Below are 18,503 nucleotides of genomic sequence, written 5' to 3' on the forward strand. Positions count from 1 at the left end.
AACCCCTGTGAACTATTAATGAAGATAATTGTGCATATCTGTGTGAACATGTCCAAACATTTGTGTGTGTGTTGCAGTTGCTGCGCGTGGATGTGAGTGTGTTAGATGTTGAGAGCGCCACACTGGACTCGGCGCTGCGTGTGTGTTTCTCTCCTTCCTCTCACCTGCTCGTCGCCACATCGGCCAATAAGATCCTCTGGATCAACAGCCGCACCGGCCGGTTGCTGAGGGAGGTGAGGGTGACGTACGAACCCTTATCATGTTCATGTATACGCTGATGTCTTCACCATGCAGCCAGACTTATGCTTCCAGACACTTGTGGCATGTTTGGCTTCCCATATACCTCTGTTCCTGTGGAATTTTATTGAGATTCTAAGTTATGTAATGTTGCTGATATTACCATGTGTTATGTGCCATGTGTTTTTTATTTGCACTGCGTGTGATGTTTTCGCAGGTGTCCGAGGTGCATAAACATCAGTGTGTGTCTCTGGCTGTCAGTAAGGACGAGCGTTACCTGCTCACTGCTGGACACACTTTACTGAAGGTCTGGGACTACAACATGAAACTGGACGTTAATTCCCAGGTGCCCACGCTTTTTCATCTTTGTGTGGGATGCTGCTGCTCATGTTTAAAATGTAACATGACACTGAGGATAATTTCACTGTTTCATAACTGGTTTATCAGATATGCTTTGTCCAAAGGTTTATATTGTCTTTAAAGACACTCAGTTGTGTTTTTCTTAAAATATATATATATGTGTGTGTGTGTGTGTGTGTGTGTGTGTGTGTGGTGTGTGTGTGTGTGTGTGTGTGTGTGTGTGTGTGTGTCTGTACTTGTGCACATATATCCATTGTTGTATGCCACAGGTGTTCATTGGTCACTCTGAGCCCATCACACAGGTGAGCTTTACACCTGACCAGATGGGTGTGGTCTCAGTAGGTGATGCCATCTTCTTCTGGGACTTTTTAGCCCACTCACAAGAAGTGCCAGGATGCAGGTAAACTGGAAGACTGAAAACAAGGGATCTGTTGGAAATGCGTGTGTATAAGCTGATTTTTGTTCTTAAGATGATCTCTCTCTCCTTGTTCTCACACTGCTGTTTATCCTTCTCCTAGAGCATCCAAGGGTTTGGAGGACTCTCTTCCTGAAGCAGGTGAACACAGGGCATGTTTTGTCTTTTTGCCCTGATTTTAATAATCCAACCCCAGTTCAGAACTAAACGGTAAACAAGAGATGTATAAACCTCTGATCTCTTCAGGTCCAGTGCAGCAGGCGGAGTTAAATGGGATTTTGTCCAGTGGGGAGCCTCGGCAGGCAGTGCCCCGCCCCATTTCGACTCCACCCATTCTAGATTTGAGTGCTGCGGAGAAGACGGGACACAGAGGTGAACCTGTATACCGTATGAGTTCAGTCGTGTTCTTATCAGTACTTATGCTGTTTGTGTGTCTGACATTTTGTCCGTTATTTTGTTATAATGTAACTTTTATGTAAACCTCCCATTTGTCTTTTGATGTAATCATTATGCATTTCTAGGAAATGTTGATTTGTGAATTGATGCAATTTGTGCTAATTGTGGATGTTTACTCAGGCTCTGTCACTCCAAACAGATTCACTTGCCAATGACATTGAGGAGTTGCAGCCTGGCCCCGCCCACTCACATGGCCTCACCCACTCACATGGCTCCGCCCACTCCCCAAATCCCAGACATGCCTCTTTTCTACAGGTCGTTGAAAGGGCTGAGGGTGTCGACTCAGTCTGTTTCTCAGCCAGTCAGATTATTGCACGAGGAGATGGAGAAGATTCCGAGCCAGTCCGTCCTGACTGTTACAAACATTTTACACCTCGCTACAAGACCTCCACGCTGGACCAGGTAATCTCATCCTCAGGGGTTCTGGAAATTTATTTTAAAATTTCTCATATTTCTCTCACGTTTCTCATATTTTGTAAAGTTGTAAAATTGGGAAACCTATTGAGTTCTCCTAAACTCTGTTAGAATGTTGTAGCCCCCGCCTCCTGGACAGGAGGGACTGAGTCTCAAGGCTGTGGTTGGCTACAGTGGCAATGGGCGGAGTAACATGGCCTGGAATCCTGATACAGGTAAACAATAGAATTGTGTGTGTGTGTGTGTGTGTGTGTACAGGACTGTTTGTATACTTGTGCGGGTGTGTGTGTGTGTGTGTACTGGACTGTTTGTATACTCGTGCGGGTGTGTGTGTGTGTGTGTGTGTGTGTGTGTGTATACAAATATGTTTGTATACTCGTGCGTGCGTGTGTGTGTGTGTGTGTGCAGGACTGTTTGTATACTCGTGCGGGGGTGTGTGTGTGTGTGTGTGTACAGGTCTGTTTGTATACTCGTGTGTGTGTGTGTGTGTGTGTGTGTGTGTGTGTGTGTGTACAGGACTGTTTGTATACTCGTGCAGGTGTGTGTGTACACAGAACTGTTTGTATACTCGTGTGTGTGGTTGTGTGTGTGTACAGGACTGTTTGTATACTCGTGCGGGTGTGTGTGTGTGTGTACAGGTCTGTTTGTATACTCGTGCGGGTGTGTGTGTGTGTGTGTGTGTGTGTGTGTGTGTGTACAGGACTGTTTGTATACTCGCATGTGTGTGTGTGTGTACAGGACTGTTTGTATACTCGTGTGTGTGTGTTTGTGTGTGTGTGTGTACAGGACTGTTTGTATACTCGTGCGGGTGTGTGTGTGTGTGTGTACAGGTCTGTTTGTATACTCGTGCGGTGTGTGTGTGTGTGTGTGTGTGTGTGTGTGTGTGTGTGTGTGTGTGTGTGTGTGTACAGGACTGTTTGTATACTCGCATGTGTGTGTGTGTGTGTACAGGACTGTTTGTATACTCGTGTGTGTGTGTGTGTGTGTGTGTGTGTGTGTGTGTACAGGACTGTTTGTATACTCGCGTGTGTGTGTGTGTGTGTGTGTGTGTGTGTGTGTGTGTGTTTGTGTGTGTCTGTGTACAGGACTGTTTGTATACTCGTGCGGGTGTGTGTGTTTGTGTGTGTGTGTGTACAGGACTGTTTGTATACTCGTGTGTGTGTGTTTGTGTGTGTGTGTGTACAGGACTGTTTGTATACTCGTGTGGGTGTGTGGTTGTTGTGGAGAACCTACACTCTGGCTCTCAGAGACACTGGCTGGGCCACAACGAGGAGATCTCCACACTTGCCGTCACCCACGATGCTCAGGTACGACGCCCAGTAGACAAACCCAGTAGACAAATCTACCACTACAGAGAGGCATGCGTACCAGACAGAGACATCCCAGTTCAGATCCATAGCATTTGACAGACAGACCAGTTCACAGTGTCCATTAATGATCATTTAGATTTTAAGTAGTCAGTTGGGTTTAGATAAATAAGCTTTAATGTATTTGGAGTTTTAAAAAATAGAATTAAATGTTTTTTATGTCTTCTATGCTGAATCACAAAAATTACTAAGTGAATTACAATGGAATTTGATCCCTTTAAAATAAGGATAATGAACACTGAATTATGTTATTAACATGAATATTTTTTTGCTTTTATGCCTGTTATGTAGATGGTGGCTTCTGCATCAGGAGGTGGAGCCTCATCCAAGAGCCTAATTTGCATATGGAATGTCCAGGATGGTTCCCATAGAAATAGCATTTCATACCACAAGGGGTCAGTACAGAGTCTAGCTTTCTCCAGAGACGACCTCTACTTCCTCTCTGTAGGTCAGTGTAATTATTCATGGATGGATGTCATGTCTTTACAGGGACATTAGTGCATTGTTTTTAAATATTACTTTATAAATGATTCCTCCAGGCATTACCATAATAATACTACTATATACTACTACTACTACTATATTATCATTATCATCATAATACATGCATAACAATATAAAACCAGAACATAATTAATTTGTTATAGATTTGGGTGGGTAAAAATATCACAGTATTACAGTTATTTGAGCACCACCTCTAGTGGAGTGTGCGAAACCCTCATCTGAGGTAAATGTCCTGCGCAGGTGACTGGGAGCAGCCAGAGGTGGCGCTGTGGAGCACGCGCTCATTCGAGCTGCTCTGTGCGGTGAGCTCACAGCGGCCCCTCCAGGAGGCGGCGTTCAGCCTCAGCAGTGCCGGGCAGCTGGCCTACGTGGGCACCAACACTGTCTTCTTCTGCTCCATACACACGCGTGGCCAGGGGGCGGAGCTACAGGTGCCCACGAGCACACGCGCACACACACAGACAGTTTAGATATTCACACACATACTGACGCACAGTCAGTTGTTGGGACCTTCATCTGACAAGCTGGTCCATATTTAGGAGCAGCTGTTGTATTCCAGATTAGGGCTGATCTATAAATTAAAAGAACTGTCAAAGGGAGAAATCTCTAAGAAGGTAATAAGGACCCACACACACACTCACACACACTCTTGATGCTCGTCTTCTTCCCAGGTGAAGGAGGTGGAGTTGCCAGTGGAGGTCGGGGAGGCGGAGGTGACGTGTCTGTGCTACAACGCCGACTCCATCCTGTTTACGGGAACCAGCGGGGGCCGCGTGTGCGTGTGGGACTGCAGTGCACGGCGCTGCTTCATGACCTGGGAGGCTGACGCCGGCGAGATCGGTGAGGAGATCTCCTCACGCGGGTGGAGAGAGGACCTCAGGACACGTGCCCACCCTCATTTACATCTCAGTGTGTTCTGGATCTGTGCATCTTCTCTGAGGGTATTAAGCTGGATGGTGTGTGTGTGTGTGTGTGTGTGTGTGTGTGTGTGTGTGTGTGTGTGTGTGTGTGTGTGTGTGTGTGTGTGTGTGTGTGTGTGTGTGTGTGTGTGTGTGTGTGTGTGTGTGTGTGTAGGTGTGGTGTTTTGCCGTGGTAACAGGTTGGTTACTGGCAGTAACACTAAGAAGCTGAGATTGTGGTCAGTTCAGAATCTCCGACCTTCAAATAACGGGACAACTAGCCAACAGGGCCGGTAACACACACACACACACACACACTGAGATTGAGTTCATAACTAAATATTCTGATGCACAGATATGCCACATTAATGCCACTGCTCTGCTGCTTGATCTATCTTTGTCTGCCCTCATTGGCTGGCTGGACTGTCAATCAGCAACGCTCAGGTGCTATTGGAGCAGGAGATGGTCCTGGACGGGACGGTAGTGAGTATGGCGTTCGATGATGTCCTGGACATGGGGATTGTGGGTACGACCGCAGGAACTCTGTGGTATGTGAACTGGCCAGACAACACGAGCATACGTCTCATCAGTGGTCATAAGAGCAAGGTACGTACGCGCAGACACACACATACACGCCCAGAGGAAGATGACCAGGGGCTAAAGTGTAGGAAACGTGTGTGTGTGTGTGTGTGTGTGTGTGTAGATTAACGGGGTGGTGTGTAGCCCAGATGAGCGTCACTTTGTCACCTGTGGGCAGGACGGCAGTGTTAGAGTGTGGGCCTTGCCCAACAACGAGCTTCTGGTGCAGTTCCAGGTGCTCAACCAGGTACCATTCACTTCAAACTGGGGACTCGCTATGCCCCGCCCACCCCTGACTGACCAATCACAACATTGTTCATACCTCTGCAGTTAAACGCTAGCAAATGAACACCCCTCAAGGCTCTACTGAGGTTTGTTTGTCCTCATCTTCTCAGAGCTGCGAATGTGTGTGCTGGGGCCCGACGAACATGGTGGGCAGGGGCGGGGCTGTGACTGATGGGGGCGGGGCCATGGTGGACAGGGGCGTGGCCGTGGCCGGAGGCTACAGCGACGGCTCTGTGAGGATCTTCTGTGTGGCTTCCGCCGAGATGAAGCTCCGCCTTCAGCCCCAACGCAGCGCCGTGTGCGCCCTGCAATACTCGCAGCGCGGTGAGGGGGCGCTCTTACTTCCTGTGGCATTACTCAGCTTCATTACTCACTGCTCACTACTGGCCTCTAGTGGACAACGTTGATCCACTGCAACATGAAAGCGACGGAGAACTGAAGTATATACACCAAGCATTGGTCAGACGACACTGATTGGATCAGGTGTGTACGAGAAGGGTGTGCGAGTGTGTGTGGGTGATCTTGTGCTTCATTTGCAGGTCAGGTGTTGCTTTCAGGCGGACGAGATGGTGACGTTGTAGTGAGCTGTCCCTTTACAGGAGTCAATTTACGCATCATTAATGACCACAAGGGGGCGCCCATCACCACTATACAGTGCACAAGCAAACAGGTCCGAGAGAATCTTCTGTACGTACAATATTGTTTTCTGCTTTGACTTGATTATCAGTGACCTGATTATGGTTAACAGTATAAAGAGTTTGGTCTGGAGGGCAGCGAGCTCTGGTTGGCTGTCAGTAATGATAGACGTGTCAGCATCTGGGCAGCTGACTGGGCCAAGGACAAATGCGAGCTCCTTGATTGGCTGACATTTCCTGCTCCCTCACCACCTGAGGTAATCAGTACAGCCATTCTAATGAGAATCAGAACTTTCAAAATTAATTGGTTGCTTTGAATCAATACACCCATGTCTTGACCAATCAGGATCCAGCAAGCTTACCGCCCAGTGTGGCAGCCTTCAGTCCCACAGAGAGAGGGGTAGTGGTATATACTGGGTATGCTGCCCAGAAGGAGCTCACCTTCTACTGTCTGAGGAAGAAACAGGTATAAATACCACTCAACACACACACACACACACACACACACACAATTTGTTAATCATTTTGATCGTCCAAAAAACACGAACCTTTCATCAGCTGCAATAGGAAGATGGACTCGTGTTGATAGACACTGTCTGAGCATGTGCATGCTGTACGGGCACGCACACACACACACACACACACACACACACACACACACACACACACACAGCAGGATTGATCTAATTATGCCACTCGGGAAGAGCTAACCCTCTGTTGTCTCGTTAAGCCTGATAGACATACACTAGCACAAATATTCACACAACCAGGTATTTCCGTATTTGTTGATATTAGAGGGCTTCTGTTAATCTCCTTATTATAAGGGACCACTTGTACTAAGATTTTTAATTAACGATGATCCATCTGAGGTCTGAACAAGCAGTATTGTGCGGGTGTGACTAACCGGGTCTGTTCCTGTTTATATGCAACTCAAGGTCTTCATGAACTGCATCGGTTGTGTTAGACTGGGCTTGAAACTTGAGTCATGGTGATAGAGTCCCAGTTGTCCAAGTTGACCCTGTCTGAAAACACAGTCAGTTGGATCGGCATGTAAGCAGGTCCCCAGACTGCTGCAGGGGTCAAAGTTTTTTCTTTTTCAGTTAAAAAGGACAGAGCTGGATATATAATGGCTGTAGGTCAGGATGAAAGCAGCGATATGTCCAGAGTCTGGTAATGTTAAGAGTTTTCACTCAGGGGCTTGTGCATTTTGACTCATTTACAGGAGAAACCTTTTTCAGTTCAATTATGAGGTTATCAGGAGTCATGCACACCCTAACACTATATGAGTCAAAGAAAATATAATCATAATACATATTCACACCCGGACCCAGATTTACTACTGCCATTGACATCACCTGAGAAAAAACACAATGCAAGTAGGCTATGTGTGTGTGTGTGTGTGTGTGTGTGTGTGTGTGTGTGTGTGTGTGTGTGTGTGTGTGTGTGTGTGTGTGTGTGTGTGTGTGTTATAGGTGTTGAGGACAGTCTCTCTGACAGACTGGGCTCTGTCTCTCGGTCTATGTGTGAAAGGAAAACTTCTCGCCACTGGATCAAACCGTGAGTTCACTGTTGGATGTAAAACAAGACCTAGTAATTCTTCATTTTTATGATGGCCGGTATTTTAAGGATTATTGACACTGTGTGCATGTGTGTGTTCGTGTTCCAGAGCGTGTGTTGAAACTTGTCGACACATCTAGTGGTCGTTTCCAGGATTTTGCACGGCACAGTGACGCAGTCCATGTCTGCAGCTTCAGCCCATCAGGCACACAGCTGTTCACTGCTGCGTACAGCGAGGTCTTCCTGTGGACCGTAATAGGCCTCTAACACACACACACACACACACACACACACACACACACACACACACACACACACACACACACACACACAGCCCTTCAGCTGCTCACTACAACATACGTCCACTGCTTGTCGGTCATGCTGTCCATGTTAAACACCAGAAATCCTCATAGACCTCCATTATACCTCCAGTTAAGGTTCTGTTTTCACATATTTATTTCAAGTGTATGGGTCATAACGCATTAGAAATGTTCCTGTACGTTCTTCAGTGTGATTGAGGTGTCAATGACAAGAAGGTTCTGAGATTCTCTGCTTTTGCAGTTTCAGGGCTTTGTCCAAAATGTGTAGTTTAAATGATCAAATAGTATTTTATGTTGACTGTAATATATTTTGTTTTTAAATAAATTCCTGACAAAGTCTTTATTCTTTATTGTATTGTTTCCCTATTGTTTACTATTAATGCATAGGGTATACATACTGATTCCCTCATGTGCCTCGTTTCATGGGTGTAACTGGCTGGTTAGCCACTAATTGAAAATACAGACAATGCGTATAAAGAACCAGAATATTTTCTTTGTCATGGGCTATTAGTTCAACAAAATACTCGGTCTGTACGTTCTAGAGAGGAAAACAAAACAGTTCTTACTTAGTAGTTCATTAAGAGCTGATTTCTGAGCTGTCAAACATGGCCAACCTTTAACAATTTTATTGATTTCATACAAAGACACTAATAGGCACATGGTTTATATTCAGCAACCGTGACATTCTAATGGATCTTTGGGTGGTACTGAAGTGAAGGGCCAGGATGCCTCACACAAATATTTACAAAAATGTTTGTCTGCTGCATGGATGTGTGGGAAAAGTGTCCACACATTATTACTTTACGATGAAAAATTGACAAATAGTGGGTTATTCCGAACTGAATCTACTTATATAAGAAACACAATGGCGCTCGTCAAATAATCCGATAAGCCGTTGTTCATCCGTTGGTGCAGCAGGGGGCGCTGTTTCAGCACGGCCCGGAAGACGAGCAGCGCACCCGCTTTCTCCTTGGATGGAGTGGGTCAGAGATGCAGAGTGCAGTTTGAGTTTTTATATATATATATAAATCGTAAGCACATACATTAGAGGTGCGCGCTGAACCTCTACAAATCGATGAAAATGAAACGAGATGTCCGGATACTGCTGTTAGGGGAACGTAAGTACCCAGGACACCGAACAGCCTGTCTAGGTACCCGGGCTAGCAGCACTAGCGAGCGGCTGCGGCCTGGCGGTTGGCGCCGTGCTGATTCACCGTGTTCCCTGCGACCCGGAGCCGCTAGCCGTCTGTTAACAGGACGTGTCGGTGCCGAGCGAGCTAGCTAACTGCTTCACCGCGGGGGTTTAGCACCAGTTGTCGAGCTAGCACGCTAGTAACTTGTTGAACGGCGTTTCTGGGCAGGTGACCCACAAGCCGCCAGCCGTGTTGGCAGCGCTGGCCGCCAGCCAGAGACCACAGACCGGGTAACTCGACCGGGTACTCCGAGACTTTTGTTTGTTTCTTTTACAGACCTCGAAAAAACGGCAGTTTCACACACATTTATATAGCTAGTTATTTAGCAAGCAATCTTGCTAAAAGTTCACCGAAATGCAAAACTCTTGTAACTGTCAAACTTTAACGTTAATCGTCATCTTTAGGTGTACAGTGTGGCTAACCAGCGACGTTTTGACAGACTTGTCAGAGTTGTGAACGAGTCCCGCACCTGCAGCCCTGCTGGACACGGTACGGTGTCCAACCAGCTGGGCGGCCGAGACTCTGCCCCCTTGTGGACAATAACAGTACTGTAGAGGTCGAGTACTGTAAATGTTATGTACTTAACGTCAAGTACTGTACACGTTAAATACTTTACACGTCAAGTACTGTAAATGTTATGTACTTAACGTCAAGTACTGTACACGTCAAGTACTGTAAATGTTATGTACTTAACGTCAAGTACTGTACACATCAAATACTTTACACGTCCAGTACTGTAAATGTTAGGTACTTAACGTCAAGTACTGTACACGTCAAATTCTTTACACGTCAAGTACTGTAAATGTTATGTACTTAATGTCAAGTACTGTACACGTCAAATATTGTACACGTCAAGTACTGTAAGTACTTTGCTAAGTATAAGTTCTGTTTTTCTGGCCGGTCTTGTTTTTTCATGTATATTTTGAATTGCTTTTTTATCCAAAGGTAATACTCATATTTCACATAGCTAGTTTTGTATCTGTATGTAGCCTATGTGTAGCCAAACCCTTAACAAAAATGTCGTCTGAGGTGCTGATTGGAAAAGGGAAATAGCTTGTATCGTCAGAATTTATATCCTGTTGAAAGTTGGTAATGTAAATGCTGATCTGGAACTATTGAACGTATGAAGGTGTTGGCTAACTACCATGGTCACCAACTGACTTATTATATATTATATACCTATTTCCTTCAGTTATTGTCAGTGCTACAAATAGTCTCGTAGCACCTTACCCATGATCTTAATTCTCGCTTAATTTATGAGAACAACGTTAAATGAGTTATAGTTTTGCTTTTGATGGCTATATTATGTAGCCCTTACTGAAATATCACGGTAAGTTCTCATGAAAACGTACCCACCACTCATGACAGTGTGTGCGTTAACGGACGTCACCTGTGGCAACGCTTAGCGTCCCCGTGCTGTTTCTGCCTTTCCACGTGTGTCTGGGCTGGCATGTGCACGTGCTCCATCAGTTTGTTGCATGTCAGAGCTGATCTGGAGGTGATTTGTGTCTCTGGTCTTGGTCCTCCAGCCAAGGTGGGGAAGACCTCCCTCATCATGTCCCTGGTAGGAGAGGAGTTCCCAGAGCAGGTCAGTCTTCGCCTGCCCACGCGTGTGTGTGTGTGTGTGTGCCTGTAGAACACGACCACTCTGCTTCTGACTGCTTGTATGATGCCGGGCTGTGTGTGCCTGTGGGCAGGTCCCCCTGCGTGCTGAAGAGATCACCATTCCTGCGGACGTCACCCCTGAGAAAGTGCCCACGCACATCGTGGATTACTCCGGTGAGGAAACGCAGCGTGTAAGAGTCTGGAAGATGTAGCGTGACGTTGCTGTTTCTAAGTAAAGACTGGCGATGTTTGGGCGTGTATGGAGTTCCTGGTGTTGCATTAGTATACGTGGGGATTTGTGTAGAACTCTTTCGCTTTTTATTTTGTGTGCAGAAAACGAGCAGACTGAGGAAGCTCTGAAGGAAGAGATCTTCAAGGTATCATCATGGACGATGGCGCATTCATCTAGGCCTTCTTGGGCAGCCGTCCTCCAGGGAATGGTTGTCGCTGAACATGCTAACGTCCGCCATGTGCTGGTCTTGTTTAATAGAGTGGACCAGTACACCTAGTCACATTCAGTTTGTGATTATCAGAACATGGGCAACGCCGATTTATAGCAGCTGGTGGTGCAGGTTCTGCCATGAACAAGTCTCTGCTTGATCCTAAAATATAATTTGGTAAATTAGCCAACCAAGCAGGCGATTTCATTTGGCATCCAGTTCAGAGCTGATTTAATCCCTCTGATCCCTGATCTGTCCTCCAGGCTAATGTAGTATGCGTGGTGTATGACGTTACACAAGAAGAAACCATCGACAAGGTATTTTCTGCTGTCTTTCTCTCTCTTCGTCCCGTGTCACCTTTCCCCCCGTAATCCTTTTGATTTTCGCGTGTGCTGTTTTGCTCATCAGATCAGGACCAAGTGGATCCCCCTGGTGAACGGCGGTGCGGAGAAAGGCAGCAAGTACGTCCCTCCTCTCTGCGGCCTAACCTTTCGTGTTTTATGTTCGTTCTCATCCTTAGGATTGTCCTTTTGTTGTTGCCGTAGAATTCCCATCATCCTCGTGGGCAACAAGTCCGACCTGCGTTCTGGGAGCTCTATGGAACTGATCCTGCCAATCATGAACCAGTTCTCCGAGATTGAGACCTGCGTGGAGGTCAGCGAATCTGCCAAAACACTTCAATAAAAAACGATTCGAGCCTTCCGCCACGGAACCGTAGGGTGCGAACTCTTTCCGTGTGACGAATGACAAAGCCGTGGTAAACGTGAGTCGGGTAGCAGCTGTTAAAGAGGGGTCAGGCTGAGAACCACGTAACTGTGTGTGTGTTGTTGAGAGCAGCAGCTGTTGAGCGTGACACACGTACGCAGTGCCACGCGGAGCAACAGGCAAGCAGGCCTCGGGCTGGTTAAGCGCCTTCGACTGCGCTGGAGCAGTTGCTTGCTTCGCTTGTGTGTTTGTGTACGTCTCGTTTGTGTGCGCGTATAGTGTGTCTAGCATATAATCTTTGTTGGGTGTGTTTGTTTTGAGAAATGTGTGTGTGTGTGTGTGTGTGTGTGTGTGTGTGTGTGTGTGTGCGTGTGTGTTTGGGCTTGTATCCACAGTGTTCTGCCAAGAATCTGAAGAATATTTCCGAGCTGTTCTACTATGCTCAGAAAGCTGTTTTGCACCCTACAGCGCCACTCTACGACCCCGAAGATAAACAGGTGCACACACACACGCACGCACACACACGCAGCTGTAGTTGGAACACAATCCACTCTTCTCTTGTGAGGGTGTGGTGACACTGATGTATGTGTGTGTGTGTGTGGTAGCTGAAGCCGCAGTGTGTTCGAGCCCTCACACGGATTTTCAGCATATCTGATCAAGACTACGATCGAATTCTCAGTGATACTGAGCTCAATGACTTCCAGGTGAGAACAGACCGCGTGAGACTTGTGGTCGTCTGCGTATACTCTCAGGAGTATGCTTTGGAGTAGGACTGACAAACATCTGGTTTTTAGAAATTAAATCTTATTATTTATATACTTTATAAATAGCAATTTAAGGAGGCAGCAATGTCTTTCTCATTTATTGCGTGTGGTTAAATTATTTATTGTGTGTGTGTGTGTGTGTGTGTGTGTGTGTGTGTGTGTGTGTGTGTGTGTTTACGTGTTTACGTACATGTAGAAATCTTGTTTTGGGAACCCTTTAGCCCCTCAGGCTCTGGAGGATGTGAAAACAGTCGTGTGGAAAAACACTAGTGATGGAGTTCAGGACAATGGCCTCACACTTAATGGTAACACACACACACACACACAAACACATGCAGTCACACCAAAGGAATCTTTCTACACAGTCTAGTTCACAGAAAGTAATGACGTGGTGGTGTAGCGACGTAGTGACTGTATGACGATACTCTATCACAGCCTGGTCATCTCGACCTCCTCCTTCCTCTGTCCCCAGATTAAACACTAGGTGCCGTGTTTTTGGAAGCGCAAACATTCTTACACGCCGTCTTCTTGCTCTCCATGGGTGCAGGGTTCCTGTTTCTGAACACGCTGTTTATTCAGAGGGGGCGCCACGAGACCACGTGGGCAATCCTGCGCAAGTTTGGCTACGACGACACGCTGGAGCTCACGGACGACTACCTCTACCCACAGTCAGTCCGTCTCTACCGCACCACTTCACCGCCGCTCTTTTGATCGTCATCGTATTTATGTCGCCGTTTACCTTGTGGGTGTGTGAACGTGCGAACGTGCACGTATCTTCAGGTTACGCGTGCCTGTCGGTTGTACAACGGAGCTGAATCACCTCGGTTATCAGTTCCTTCAGAGGCTCTTTGAAAAGTACGATGAGGTAATCGGCGAAACGCCCAGTCTCTCCAGTGACGCAATTCTGCTCCACATCTCCCCCTTGTGGTCAAGAGGGGCGCGACCGATACGTGTGCTGCTTACCTGTGCGCCTGTCTCTCGCCTTGCCTTGTCGTTCAGGATAAGGATTCTGCCCTCTCTCCGGCCGAGCTGAAGAACCTGTTCAGCGTATTTCCCTTCATGCCCTGGGGCGAGTCTGTGTCCCGTAGCGTCCCCACCACAGAGGAGGGCTACATCTCTCAGCGTGGCTACCTCTGCCAGTGGACGTAAGTCATCCAGCCCTGCAGGTGCCCCCATTACTAAGCTGTGTCACATTAGTCGACACACCGTCATTAACATTTTCAGTTCGGGAAAATTGCCGCCGTAGCCGTACTGAAGTGAAGTTTTTTGGGGTTTTTTGGCTTTTGGGGGTAGTAACCACTACAACAGCGCTTCATTACTGCTTACAGAGTAAATAAAGTGGTGGTCGGCTATGCGTGATGTCACTGAACATTTATTGGTCGAATTCCAGGTTGTCGGCGTACCTGGACGTCCACAGGTGTCTGGAGTACCTGGGTTACCTCGGCTATCCCATTCTGATGGAACAGGACTCTCAGACGTCGGCCATCACAGGTCCGAATGGCCTCGAGCTCAAACGCGTGCTACCTTACCCAGATCTCCTGTTCTTGCGTTCCCCTCAGCTGTCCTGACATTTCTTCTGCTTGTGTGGTGTATTGTAGCGCAAACCTTTTGACAGCGAAGGGATGGGTTTATGAATTGGCTTTGCGCAACGACGGTGATCAGTCTGAGCTTTAGTTCACCTCTCTAATACAGCTCCACGTTTAGAAATGCTCATGTGTCGTTTGTGTGAGGGAGAGTTGGTTCCAACCTCTAGCCACTCCAAAACCTGCTGCTTCTTCTGGGGATTTATAGAACGCACTCTCCTCATTCTGCCAAAGTTTTTATTTAAGAACCCCATTAGACATTAGTCATTTTACTGTACTCTGTATCTGGTAACAGTCTAAATACAAACAAGGATCTCTCTCTCTCTCTCTCTCTCTCTCTCTCTCTCTCTCTCTTCTCTCTCTCTTTCTCTCTCTCTTTCTCTCTCTCTCTTTCTCTTTCTCTCTCTCTCTCTCTCTCTCTCTCTCTCTCTCTCTCTCTCTCTCTCTCTCTCAGTAACCAGAGAGAAGGCAGTAGACCTGGAAAAGGGGCAAACCCATCGCTCGGTGTTTCTCTGCAAGGTGATTGGTCCACGTGGAACAGGAAAGACCGCCTTCTTGCAAGACTTCTTGGGCCAGAGTCTGATGGTGAGTCATGTCATAATCGCAATGTGTGGCCTCCGATCTTTGAGGAGACCTTTGGATTCTTTGAAAGGAATGCTGAAAGGGGCCTTATTCAAGAGAGCTGTTGATAACGCAGAGGTTTGCTGGCAGTCAACAAACCAACACTTTATTACTCAACTTCTGGCTGTCCAGCGTCATGAAACTTGAAGCTCAACAAAAAGATTAAGATTGAAAATAATAAGATGGAAGTAGAAAAATGTGCACGTCCATTTTGCTATATGGAACAATGTGTTGCTTCTGTTAATCAGACATGTTAATCCGATTTGTTAGTCAGATGTGTTAATCAGACATGCACTTGTGTTTCTCAGGTTGACGAGTGTAACCCAAGTGCCTTTTCTCTTTACACCATCAACACCGTTGGCAACCAGGAGAAATACCTAATCGTAAGTGAACCTGGGTTTTCCTGCAGACGTCAGCCAGGGGCGTGGTCGGAGTGTGTTGGTGGTGAGCTGTGGGTTTGGACGGGTGGAGTTGACTGTAGTGTGGGATGGAGTTTCTTTCTGTGGTGAAGGCTCGTGTCCTTCCCCGTAGCTAGTGTGTCTTTGAGCACTCTGAACAGAAAACAGACCCAACCAGTATCATACTGGCTCCAGCACCACACCACTTCCAGTAATGAGATGGTTTGGTCTGAATGGTGGCGTCTCTTTGGTGTGTCCTGTGGCGTGACTAAAGTTCTCGGTTTCACTTCACAGTTGCGCCATCTGCCGAGCCAGCTCATATTTTACCCGTGTTCAGAGTCTTCATCCCGAAATAACTTTGCTGCGACAAGCCGCCGGCAAAGTCGTGCAAAACGGCCGTGCGTCTGTCCACAGCTGCTGTGTCACTTCCTGTCTGATTTGCATGTCATGTCCTGTAGCTGGAGGAGGTTGACGTGGAAACGGAGTTCCTGAAGTCAGCAGATGCTGCTTGCGATGTCGCCTGCCTGATGTACGATGTCAGCGACCCGGACTCGTTCAACTACTGTGCGAGTATATACAAGGTATAAACACGCAGACTGACTGTCGGGGGTTGGGGGGCTCCTAGTGGAGACAGATGGCAACCTTGAAGCTCCTGGTTAGAGGCAGACGAGGGGGTTTTCTTCCTCAGTTTTGGAAGCCTGGAAGCTTCATGTGCATATGTTAAACGCTTCCCACAATGCTGCCCTCGGAGAATTTCAATCACGCGTCTTGCTCTTCAGAACATCTGTGTTTGCAGGGCACTACGAGCCTGCGCCATAACCACAGGGTGTCTGTTATTTCTCCTTTTCTCCTCTCGCCGTCTGCATCATAATGAATGACTACTGTTTTCAAAGGAGCAGTGCTCGTGGTCTTTTAACGTGCTAATGATAGTGGGCGGTTTACGTTTAGCGTCCGACGAAAGACGAATACGCAAATGAGCCGCTGTGACCTTTCACCTCTAAACCGGTGACGGCTGTTCAGAAGCACTTGGGCATCTCGTGACCAGGTGCAACTACTCGAAAGAAAAAGTGAGATGTGTCGATGAGGCTTGTGAAGGACGTTCCTGTGTGTGTGTGTGTGTGTGTGTGTGTGTGTGTGTGTGTGTGCGTGTGCAGCAGCACTACATGGAGCGCGGTGTACCGTGCGTGGTTGTGGGCTCCAAGGCCGACCTGAGTGAGGTGAAGCAGCACCACGGGACGAGCCCGTCCGAGTTCTGCTACAAGCACAGACTCCCGCCGCCGTTGCGTTTCTCCGCCCTCCGCACCCACAGCAACGCGCACATCTACGCCAAGCTGCTGGCGGCCGCCACGTGCCCGTACGTCGCCCCGCACACACGTCCCCGCACACACGTCCCCGCACACGCCGCCATCTCCTCGTCTCATGCCTGAACTTCACCACTAACACGTTTCATACAAAACGCACTTAGATTTTTGTGTTTGCCCTAATTTATGCGCCTGATGTCATTTCCTGTTTGTAGGCACCTGAATGGTTCCGATATGAGCAGCACCTCCTTCTGGCTACGAGTGACACTTGGAGCTGCCATGACAGCAGTCCTGGGCTTCGCTTTGTACAGAGCCTTCTACAGACACAAATAACACTCACACAAGCCACAACAACCCTGGGCCATCATCTCACATCCATTGGCTGTCATTTGCAACTTTGTTTCTGTCTCTCACACACACCCACACACACCAAGCGAGACTTGAACATTAGCAATGCCATGAATCCAACCCCTGCCTTCCCCCATTACGAACTCGAGTGTAACAGATGTGGACCTCACGCTGGACAACGTACATCTAGAGGTCGCACTGACCTTTTCATCTCTCCATCTTAGCGGTTGACCTTCAAACTGTGACATATACCCAAACTTCGGTTCAGAAGTTCAACAAAACACAGGGACTGTGTGGACGACTTGTTGCAAATATACATGTGCGTGTGTGTGGGGGTGTGTGTGTGTGTGTGTCAGATTAAATTGCACCCCGTGAGCCGCGAAAACGATGTTGTACTGTATTGAATTCTTTTATTTGTATGGAACCTGCCCTATATGCAGATGTTTTTGTATTAACTGATGAAGGTTCGGGGTCCAAACAGACTGGCGTTTCCTTCCAGAGAGCCCGTCCTCATGTTTTGGACCAGCTGGGGTTTTGTTAAACTTTTATTCTGTTTGACCTTTGAGGGAGAGGCCACATTTGTGTCATATTAGCTCAGAAACATTGTCGTGAACCACAGGATTGTTGATGCACGCACACACACTCACACAAGATAATATTACAGAAGTTTTCACATCCTATTAATTACCCCTGGAGATGGAGCGATATCCTCCTGTGTTATGCGTAATTACAGTGCCAGGGTGTTCTCATACAATTTCCGTAACTTTTCTCTTCGTTTAGGTGGCATTTCAAATAAATATGCCTCCCTGAAAGCTTTGGAGCTCTCCCTGGTTGTAAGCTTTTTAGTTACACTTCTACATTAATTTATCAACCAGGTCCTTTCTCCACATAACTACATGCATCAGATCCTGTTATGTTCTGGTTCTGGGTCTAAAATAGAGACTTCCTTTCTAGCCAGCATTTTGTCCACTTCAGACATTTTGTTTTTCTTTTTTTTTTTTTTTTTTACTGTAATTTGTATGGAACCCCACCAATGAAACACACCAAACAATTTAACTATTAAGTATTGCTGTCTTGAATTATTCTGTATTGTATCCAGCAGGCAAACTTAGACACACCCCACACACGCTCCTGAGTAATCCCAACTGCAGCCCTGCCACAGGCGTCATAGACATTTCCTCGTATGAAATTTTTACTTCTAGTGCATCAAAGCCAGTATGTTTCAACAAAGATATTTTGTAATAAACCATTTTTTCATGTGAGGATGGTCTCTCGTGCTCATGTTTTTGGGAGAATGTGGAGGATGTTGAATATTAGATGTGGTCGTGTGACCTGATAGGTATTGGCTGATGATCTGAACCCATGGTGTCGTTTGATGTTCTTCAGTGTCTCCTCAGATATTTCACGACTTGGGCATCCTGCTTACACTACAGGAGACTGACTTTATCCCGCATTCATTTTGCCTAAGGACTTAAAACCGAGTTTTATGTCCAGAATGTCAGAATGCTTTGATCTAA

General features: G+C 47.0%; 2 protein-coding genes across 3 annotated transcripts in view; both read left to right on the forward strand.

Annotated features, from left to right (window-relative positions):
• The window catches only part of wdr90 (WD repeat domain 90), an 18,765-nt gene extending 10,398 nt beyond the window's left edge, over positions 1-8,367 (forward strand). The window contains exons 22-41 of the mRNA XM_076970516.1: positions 78-233; positions 455-583; positions 867-997; positions 1,116-1,153; positions 1,259-1,405; positions 1,608-1,870; positions 2,004-2,097; positions 3,068-3,189; positions 3,541-3,697; positions 3,994-4,184; positions 4,425-4,593; positions 4,828-4,945; positions 5,087-5,258; positions 5,356-5,478; positions 5,627-5,840; positions 6,056-6,186; positions 6,265-6,408; positions 6,498-6,617; positions 7,624-7,708; positions 7,818-8,367. Of these exons, the coding sequence (XP_076826631.1) occupies positions 78-233; positions 455-583; positions 867-997; positions 1,116-1,153; positions 1,259-1,405; positions 1,608-1,870; positions 2,004-2,097; positions 3,068-3,189; positions 3,541-3,697; positions 3,994-4,184; positions 4,425-4,593; positions 4,828-4,945; positions 5,087-5,258; positions 5,356-5,478; positions 5,627-5,840; positions 6,056-6,186; positions 6,265-6,408; positions 6,498-6,617; positions 7,624-7,708; positions 7,818-7,975 (2,862 nt within the window). The 3' untranslated portion in view covers positions 7,976-8,367. The remainder of the gene's footprint in view (positions 1-77; positions 234-454; positions 584-866; positions 998-1,115; positions 1,154-1,258; positions 1,406-1,607; positions 1,871-2,003; positions 2,098-3,067; positions 3,190-3,540; positions 3,698-3,993; positions 4,185-4,424; positions 4,594-4,827; positions 4,946-5,086; positions 5,259-5,355; positions 5,479-5,626; positions 5,841-6,055; positions 6,187-6,264; positions 6,409-6,497; positions 6,618-7,623; positions 7,709-7,817) is intronic.
• A 581-nt stretch (positions 8,368-8,948) lies between these two features.
• rhot2 (ras homolog family member T2) lies at positions 8,949-18,248 on the forward strand. Of its 2 annotated transcripts, none has more exons than XM_076970500.1 (19): positions 8,949-9,146; positions 10,751-10,809; positions 10,919-11,000; positions 11,160-11,203; positions 11,530-11,583; positions 11,675-11,727; positions 11,812-11,920; positions 12,367-12,468; positions 12,577-12,675; positions 12,932-13,040; positions 13,283-13,403; positions 13,516-13,600; positions 13,735-13,880; positions 14,126-14,226; positions 14,773-14,903; positions 15,248-15,322; positions 15,796-15,918; positions 16,495-16,691; positions 16,854-18,248. In XM_076970500.1, the coding sequence occupies exons 1-19, from the start codon at positions 9,104-9,106 to the stop codon at positions 16,969-16,971; spliced, it is 1,851 nt and encodes a 616-aa protein (XP_076826615.1). In that variant the 5' UTR covers positions 8,949-9,103; the 3' UTR covers positions 16,972-18,248. The 2 variants fall into 2 exon arrangements, with proteins under 2 accessions (XP_076826615.1, XP_076826614.1); XM_076970499.1 differs by having other exon boundaries at positions 8,950-9,146; positions 16,492-16,691.
• The last annotated feature ends 255 nt before the right edge of the window (positions 18,249-18,503 follow it).

This window comes from Brachyhypopomus gauderio, chromosome 13 (assembly GCF_052324685.1).
Source record: "Brachyhypopomus gauderio isolate BG-103 chromosome 13, BGAUD_0.2, whole genome shotgun sequence".
NCBI lineage: Eukaryota > Metazoa > Chordata > Actinopteri > Gymnotiformes > Hypopomidae > Brachyhypopomus > Brachyhypopomus gauderio.